A 9606-nucleotide genomic window follows, 5' to 3' on the forward strand; every position below is an offset into this window, starting at 1 on the left:
TATTTTAATCTTAAAGTAATGCCAATAAGATCGTTCAATGATGATTTATCCAATTTAGATTATTATTTTGAACTTTAGTGGGTGGTAAGGTGTCATTGTTGAAGCTGTCTATTCAAAAGCAACAATATGTGGAGCTGGCCTGCCATACATAAACAAAAAATTGTACAATTTAACTTTAGTCTTTCTTGAAAATACAGACACATATATATGGTATGTTTAATTAAGAGTCATAAATACTTTAAAATATACAGAAAAAAAATAGTATTTTTACATAATGCCATGATTCATTTTATCTAGTTGGTTGATTTTAATAAATAAAACTATTTTCTTTCTATATTCTCAAACTCTCATTTTTCTATCTTAGTCACGAGCCGGATTCAACCCGAACTAATCTCAACTTGTTAAAACAAAATTATTTTATTTTAAAGAAAACGGCATGAACTTTACCAATGTATATACATGCATTATATGTACATAAATATATATAGGTAGGATCATCTTGGGTAAGGTTAAAATGAAAACCCACTTAAGTTGTGAAAATCTACGAAACCCTATGTAACATCGTTTTTTTTTTGTTACATGTAATATATGTTGTAACATTTAATACAAAACATCGAAACATAAAAAAAAATGTTTTGCTATTTTTTAACATTTTTTACTAATTTTTATATATGTTTTCAGGAGAGAGAAAAATTATATTTATATTTACATTTTTTATTCACTTTAATTGTGGACCACAAGTTTTAAATATTAATTAAAAACATGTGATTGAGAATGAGTTTCTAGAGTTTTCACAACTTAAGTGGGTTTTCATTTTATAGTTAGCCGGATCAACTTTACCAATGTATATTTTATTTTATTTTGAATAAATTAAACTGAATAAAGTTGAATGATAAATAAAAATAAAAGAAAAGGCAAAACTAAAAGGGGTCTCATAAGCTGTAATAGTACTTTTTGAATAGCTTGGAGGCTCTTGGATCTCACAATCTTTTTTGCTTCATACTTTTGAACTTAAATAAAAATATCTGAATTTTGTATACCAAAGTAAAAATCATACAATATAGGGTATATGAAGAATAACTTAAAGATTTGGTTATTCTAGAACATCTTTTAGTAATTAAATTAATAAAGTTGGTTAAAAATATACATAAATTAAGGAAAAGAGATTGCATAAAGCAGAAAAATAACAATAAAAACTTAAATTACTGAACATGCTACAAGAGAGTGAACTTCACATTTAGCACTTTAAACTCAAGGATCATATTTTCTTTGATCTTAAAAATAAAATAACTAAAATGAAAATAGTATGGCTATATAAAATTAGATGATTTTTCTTGTATTTATAAATTTATCTATTTTCTGTCCTCTCTTTCTATTGTATATTTGTATTGAGTTTCTAACAATGTACAAATCTAATAGATTAAATAATCATAACAAATCCATGCGTATATCATGATGAAAGTCTATAATTCCTTGCATCATAGGTGTTCCGGAGTCTTGAAATCCTAATTGTCTATTGCATGTACATAACATCAATAAAAGTTTATTTAAATGTGGGTATGATATATTTTGAGTAGATATTTAATTATTTTGGAACCTAAAATTAAATCACGCGTCTGGAATGTTTTCAAGTTATAAAAAAATTTCTTCAGTCAAACGCAATCAAACTATATTCTTTTTAATTCTAACAAACTCATGTTTAATATATGATAGATATCACATACAAACCATTTTAATATTAAAAAAGACACAATTTTTTAAAGTATTCAAACCCAAGCCTATTAGACCGTCCATAGTCACAGAGTTATGGTGCCGTTTTGAGTGATTTTTTAGTAACGGCGTTTTGTATATAAAGTTGGTGTGACACGAGTTTTGAGGGACTTGTGAGAAAGAGAGGGAGAAGAGAGAGGCGTTTTGAAGGCATTTTCTCATTATACCCGGTTTTTGCAAAATACCCAAACACTGACTAGGCGTCACATGATACAAAATGCCAAGGTGTGTCTAGTTTTGATTACACATGGTCTTAGCCTAAGCCCAAATGAGTAACTAAAAAGATATTCTTGAGAAGGGAATAATAATTAATCTTTTCTTCAAATAGAAAAAAGGTTAAGAAGGTAACTTTAGAATACAAATGAAGAAAACGTATTCAGACACCATGTTTGGTTATTGACAAAACATAAGAAAAGGAAAACATGGGTATGTATGATTAGGTCCAACATATGCCATCTATGGTGGTACCCTAACCTTACTTTATATGTGGTCCACCTCCTTATGTTGTGTTCTTTCTTGGCCCCTCCATTTGATGCCCATCAACAAAAGGATTTCAAATCATATCCCTTAGTTGGGGTTTAACACATCCCTACTTTAAGAACCCAAGATCAAGATGAATCCAACTAGAATCTGTTTAGCAGAAATCATAAAACCCTTTTTTTTATTTGTTTCATGGAAAGTTGTGGCAATTTATTTTTCTAGATATCATAGAAAAAGAAAAGATTATGTTTACATAATCTTGAAATGAACACTACAATATGCACTTACATATAGTTGCTTTATTTTACTTTTAGAAAGTATTTAAAATTTCAAAAATTATTTAGCAATTATTCACCATAGTGTGAAGTTTGGTAAATTTTAGGTTTTCAACATTCAAGCGGTATAATGATATTCGTATAGCAGCCCTATTCACGAAACTATTGTTCAAATAACTTCAAGTACGCCCCGTAATTCACTTTGTCAAGTGCCGCATTTCAACAAATTATAAGCATATCCTTAGACTATCCAAATAACTTCAAAGACTATCCCATAGGACGGTTTTAGCCATGCGTGGCCATGTGCTGTTGTGACATTTATGTTGTTCTTCATCATTAAGAAACTCCCGTTTGTGGTAAGCCATTCAACCACATGAGCGTCAAGAATGGAAATTTGCTCATCGATACCATTTTGATGAGAAAGAAAACAATAATACATTTGTAAATGCCGTTTATTAAATTAAGTAAACATAATTCATTATCAAATTGCAAAGTAATTATTGTTGTTTACAACGAACTGTTTGTCTTAACTGAATAATGCAAATTAGTGTCCATTAGAAACAAGAATATGTGAAGAAATTTAGTTGTCTTTTTAGGGATATCATCATTGATATAAAATCATATACCCTTATTTATAAAAAAAAATCATTTTTATAACTTTGTAAATTGCAGTAGTAAGAATCGTCCCTCGTTGTTTTCATACAGAAAACATGACAAAAAAGTCACAAAAGTAACCAAAAATCAGCACATATTTCCTTTTCAGTTCTTTTAATTAAATAATAGTAAATAGTAAAATAAATAAATAATTGAAAAAATAAAGAATAATCCAGCATTTCCCATTGCTTTGTTAACCTAATTAGTTAATTATATGTTCTAAAAAAGCATCTTGATGGTAAGGTGTCTTCTTTTTATCAAAAAAGTCAATTGTTCAAACCCAGTAAAATATAGTATAGGTGATTTATTAGCGGTGAGTTATCCATTTCGAAAAAACATCTTCGTTCTAACATGCTTCTCTTGTATCTAAAACTTGATTATTTACCTTTTAAAAAGCAAAAGGTATTTTAGAAAGTTCATCAAAAAGCTTTAAATCAGAGCTTTTCAAAAATACCTTTACTTTTTAAAAACAAATAAGCAAGTTTTAGAAGTTCATCTAAACATCCCCATAATCATATAAGCAATGTTGTTGAAACCGAACCTGACTGACCGAGACAGGGTCCACCGACTGGTCCGGTTCGGTGTAGTTGCTCGGCTCTAGAGAACCAGCTGGTCCGACTGGAAACCAGATGGTTGAACCGGTTTCCTATGAAAAAGTATTTTTAAAAAAACCTTTTTTCCAGCCATACCCGTTATTTTTTACCAAAGTTGTTCTGCCGGTCCAACCGATTAAACCGGTGAACAGGTTACCCATCCCGTGCATATAAGTGATTTATTAGTTGTAGATTACGAGTAGATCAAAATATGAAAAAAAAAGAACTTAAAATCATGTTATTATTATAATAATAAATCAAAAGTAAAACATTAACAAATAATACTCTAATACCATTTTCCATTCATAAAGCTTGCTTAAACCTCAGTCAAACTCTCTCTTTCTTTTCTCTCTCTCTCTCTCTCTCACCAAAACAGAGCACCAACACCACCAACAATGGCTACAAACAAATTCGCATCAATTGTTCATAAACACACCAACATATTCACACTCATCCTCATCTACACTCTCCTCGAATGGACCCTCATCATCCTCCTTCTTCTCAACTCAATCTTCACCAATTTCACCATCAAATTCGCCCAATTCTTTGCCTTAAAACCCCCCTGTTCTTGGTGCATTCATATCAACACAAACCCGCATAGAGATCTATGCCAACGCCATTCCAAACAGATTTCTGATCTGGGTTTCTGCTCAAAACACTCCAAGTTAGCTAATTTTGATGATTTGTGTTCTGATTGTGCTAAAGAATCTAAATTAGGGTTTGATGATAAAAGTTTGAATTTGAAGTGTTCTTGTTGTGGGGTTGAGTTTAAGCGAAAAGGGTTTCATGATTCGGGTTATTTTGTGATTAATTCTTCTTGGGAGGTTCTCGGGTTTCCGAAAAATGGCGATTTTGGGGGAAATCAAGAAACAGGGGGAACAGAGGATTTGATTCAAATTGAAAAGGAGGAAGGGGTAAAATTGGAAACACCAACAAAAGATCTTGAGTTTTTGTTGGATTACAGTGGGAATCAGTTGGTACCGGTTGAATTAATTGAACCGGTTATTGATAGTTTGGAAGATGATTTGGAGGTTGATGAAGATCAAGAATTTGGGGAGTTTCAGAAAGCTCAGGATGTGTCAGAATCAAAAATTGAAACAGTGACAGATGAATTGGAGTTATTACAGGTAGGGTGTGTATGGGTCGGTTTTGTGCTAAAAGCGAACCAAAAACCTAAATTTTGGATTCTGGAATGCGCTTGGATTGGTTTGATTTTGCCATTTGAGCTTGAAAATTTTATGGCAATTTTTTTTTTGCCAAGATGATTAATTTGGGCCTAAATCAATTTGTTAATTATACAATTGAGTTCATATATCTGATGTACATATTTATTAAAGTCTTATAAATTAGTTATAATGGGAAAAATCTATAAATTCGGTTGGGTTTGGTTTTTCCGGTTTTTATTTCATGTAAAACCAAAACCGAACCGTAACTTTCGGTTTTTACGAAAACATAAAATCAAACCGTTGGTTTATGTTTCGGTTCGGTTACCAGTTTCGAATCAATTTTTATGGTTTATGCACACTCCCAGAATCAAGAAACACACTGTGTTCTTCAGGATGTAAAAACTGATGAATCATCCAAATTTATAGAGTTGGATTCAATGGATTTTGAAGAAACCGAAAATTCACTCGTTTTTCATGCGAATTCATGTGATTATTCTAATGAAAAACCAGCAATTTCTAAACCAGTTCAAGAAACAGAGGAGAGTGATTCAGGTATAAAGTTTCAAGCTTTAATAATCAATAATACTTTTTTATTAGTTTATTCTTAAAATTTTGTTAAAAAAAATGTAGGTAAGTATGCAGATAAGGTAGAAGCAGAGATTCAAGCTCCAACTGATTTCAAAGAAATACAAGAAACAGAGGAGTGTAATTCAGGTTAAAAAAAAAAACTTAAGTTTAAATAATCAAGTTTAGTTTTTATAAGTTTGATCTTGAGTTTGTAATTAATTATGCATATAATGAAGAAGCAGAGGTTTCAATTGGAACTGAGATTCCGGTTTTGGATACATGTGATGAGATTAAAGCTCAAGATAATTTCAATTTGTATAATTTATCACATGAAGAAGAAGAAGAAGCTTCATCAAATTCTCATGATTTGGATTTTAATCTTGAATATGGTAATTATTTCAATTCAACCCAAATTTTGTTTTTCTTATATTTTATCTAAAAATGTCAAATTTCAAGAAAATGTGACCCATTAACAGGATTTCAAGAAGCTCGAGAAGACAAAAAAACAGAGGATACAGCATTGGTGATTGAAAGAAAGGATTCAATGGTGGATGAGTCTTTTGATGGAAGTGAAATGGACGGTGGAGATCCGATTAACACAACCGAAAAGCTTAAATCGGCTTTGAGTGCCGAGAGGAAGGCGTTACAAGCGTTGTACACCGAGTTAGAAGAGGAACGAAGTGCGTCTGCGGTTGCTGCTAGCGAGACAATGGCAATGATAAATCGACTGCACGAAGAGAAAGCCGCAATGCAAATGGAAGCGTTGCATTATCAACGAATGATGGAAGAACAGTCGGAATACGATCAAGAAGCTTTGCAGTTATTAAATGAACTTATGATGAAAAAAGAGAAGGAATTGGAAGTGTATAGAAAGAAGGTTTTGGATTATGAAACAAAGGAAAAGGTTCGGTTTTTAACGAGTAGCGCGAAAAGTAACACTTGTTCGGCTTCGTGTAGTCATTCGGAAGACGGGGATGGAATGTGGGTCGATGTGAATCACGAGTTAAAAGATGAGGGAATCCGAAATGGGAATCAAGAGATCCCGAATCTTGACTCGTCATTTGTTGACTTCGAAGACGAACGCTTGTCGATTTTTGAACAACTTAAAGTTCTAGAGGAAAAGCTTTTCACTTTAAGCGATGAAGAAGATCGGCACTTCGATTACTTCAACGAGAACGGAAAACACTTAAACGGGAATCACGGGTACGATGGTCAAGAAGTCAACGGTCTCGATACTCGTTATCAAGACCGAAGAGTTATTGGTTCGACTGGAAAACGACTTCTTCCACTTTTTGATGCAATAGAAACCGAGACCGAGAGCAATGAGGGCGCGGTCGTGTCAAATGGGAACGGTAACGGATTCCATCCCGAGGTGGAAAATGTTGCGGTCACAAGATTTGAGTTGCAAAACAAGCGGATCGACATCGAAGAGGAAGTTGACCAACTTTATGTACGGTTACAAGCCCTCGAAGCCGATCGAGAGTTTTTAAAACACTGCATTGGATCGTTAAAGAAAGGCGATAAAGGAATGGAACTTCTTCAAGAAATCTTGCAACATTTACGCGATCTTAAACATGTGGATCTTCGAGAGAAAAGTTTCGCTGATGGGACTCTAGTATGATCGTCTTCGAGACTCCCTACGGTAAAGTTAAAAAAATTTTCTTTCGTCGTATTGTGTTAAGCGTGTATTACAATTATTTAAGGTGTAAACGAGTTAAGCCTGAGCTTTTTTTAGTTCGTGCTCAACTTGTTTAACGCAGTGCTTAAGCCAAAGCTTGTTCTATTAAAAGCTTGAGCTCGACCTATGTGTAGTTTTTCAAACTCGAGATCAGGTTTGGTCTTATTTGTTATATGTTAATTATTTAATTGTTTTCATATGCTTACATATATAATTATTTATATGTATAATTTGAAAATTTTTATATATAAACATAATATATATATTTTAAAGTTATTCCATAATTATGCGTATATCAGTATTTATTATGCAATTATATGTTTAATAATTATATATCAAATACGGAATATTCTATTTTATTTAAAAATAGGCTCATACATTCTAGTGAAGCTTATTCAAGCTCGCTAGACGAAACGAGCCAAGCTTCAGTTCAGACTCAAGCTCATTTGATTCGAGCTTTAATGAACTGATTTTAAATATCTCGCAAACAGCTCGGCTCGTGTACACTCCATAACTTTTAGATGAATATTCTCAATTCCCAAGTAATATTGTAATCTCTTAGGTCCACTTTTGTAATTTTATGTTTTTATTTTGCACATTTTATAGGTGAAATATTGGTGTGACTTGGCTTATGAAGTGCTCATATTTGTGGAGGCTAAGACACCAAACTTTTCTTCTTTTCTGAGTTTAATCATATTGTTTTGGGAAATTTATTATTTTATTTATAAAAAACCCATTTTTTTCTTGTGGGTTGGTGCAAGTTCATCTCTACCTTTTAAGGGGAAAAGGTTAATGATGAATTCATGTGTTTGTTTCTTTTAGGGAGTTAGGTGTAGGATTTTTATTTATTTATTTTTTTTGTATTTTTATTTTTATTTTATTTTATTTTATTTTTTAGTTTTTGAATTTGTTTTGGAGTGGTAAGAAAGGGATGGGACCCTATTCCTATCACTTCAAAGTGTAATTTGTATGTATGTAAAATGGTATTTTGTTTAGAGTTAAGTATTTTGTGTGAAATCATTTATTGTATTTATGTATTTATTTTTCATTCACCCATATGGCCATATGCTTATAATAATATAGAATTTCAATTCAATTAAATAAATAGTTAATTTAATAAAGAATGTGTAGGTTGTTTTATGTGAATTAAATATGGAATCAAGTTGGGTTTGTTAGGTTACATCCTAAATAATAAATCTTGGGCCCTAGGCCATTAGGCTTATCCTCTATTCAAGTTGGGCTTGTTAGGTTACATATCTATGTAAGAAGTAACAATATTTATAAAATATGAATTATTGATGAAGAAAAATTTGTTATTCTCAATATGGTGAGGTGATAAGATGGTTAAGTTACGAAATAAGAGGTCATTTATTCAAATCTAGTATACAAAAATTTAGTCGTTCAGTTAAAAAAATTGATGAAGAAAAATCTAAATGATTTAGGTTTGATGGCTTTCGTCTTGCTGTAATTAAGTGTTTTGTAATAAATTTGCCGTAAAACATCTTTGTGGCATCGGTTCATTTTCTAATATTTGTTTTTGTTGTTCACATAAGTACACGAATAAACTTTTAATAATATTTATAAGAGCATTCATATTGTAGCCTCTATATCCATACTTTAGTATAAAAATAGAGAAAACATCTAAAACACCACCTCATTGGATTATTTAAAATAGAGAAAAATTTAGAGAACCTAAAATGCACCTTTATATTTTTAGGTTCATAAAATAAGTTTTCATTTTGTTTGCTTAAGAATGAGAAAAGGTAATAAAATAATTGTTTACTAGTAAGATAGAAATAAAGATAAAGAGTTAGGATCACTTGGATGCAAGTGGTTTTTGAAACCAAACAAAATTTAAAGAAAATTATAATTTTTGTTTAAATTATAGAGTTTGAGATAAAGCCTTCAATGTGAATGCCTCAGGTGATGTGAAAAAACAAAAAAGGACCTCAAATAATTTTGGCCCAACATATCAGTCATCGCCATTCGTTTCCTACAGCCCAAACTTGTGTCTCCGTCTAGTGCCGTTCACGAGCTGAGCCGAAACGAGCGAAGGCTTGCTCGTTGCTTGGCTTGTTCACAACCGAACCGAACCGAATGGTTGAAATTCGAAGCGAACCAAAATCGAAACGAGCGAAAATCGAATCGAGCATTTTTCGATCGAACATCGAGCAATCGAGCATTATTTATTTTTTTCTCACTCTGAAAGTTTCAATAAGAAACAAGTTTGAATTGTATATAATATATTTTGTAAACAAATTAATAGTTTTTAGACAAACGTGTAATAAGTTGTAAATTTTTAGAAGTAATAAGTTAAAGTGAGATATAATTAACATGTAAACAAATGTCTAATATTCTGAAAACTTGAATGGGACTAATGAAACTATAAAATTGATGGAATAAGTTAAATTTAAAAGGGTTTA

The 9606-nt window shown here is 31.5% G+C and overlaps 1 protein-coding gene across 1 annotated transcript; it reads left to right on the plus strand.

Annotated features, from left to right (window-relative positions):
- Window positions 1-4079: 4079 nt before the first annotated feature.
- On the plus strand, window positions 4080-7160 carry LOC143557910 (myosin-binding protein 3-like). Its single transcript, XM_077046872.1, has 5 exons — window positions 4080-4899; window positions 5304-5462; window positions 5598-5652; window positions 5733-5894; window positions 5982-7160. The coding sequence occupies exons 1-5, from the start codon at window positions 4168-4170 to the stop codon at window positions 7124-7126; spliced, it is 2253 nt and encodes a 750-aa protein (XP_076902987.1). The 5' UTR covers window positions 4080-4167; the 3' UTR covers window positions 7127-7160.
- Window positions 7161-9606: the final 2446 nt, after the last annotated feature.

Source organism: Bidens hawaiensis, unplaced genomic scaffold (assembly GCF_021521415.1).
Source record: "Bidens hawaiensis isolate Kalapana, Puna unplaced genomic scaffold, B.hawaiensis_p1.1 tig00019226_1, whole genome shotgun sequence".
Classification (NCBI taxonomy): Eukaryota; Viridiplantae; Streptophyta; class Magnoliopsida; order Asterales; family Asteraceae; genus Bidens; species Bidens hawaiensis.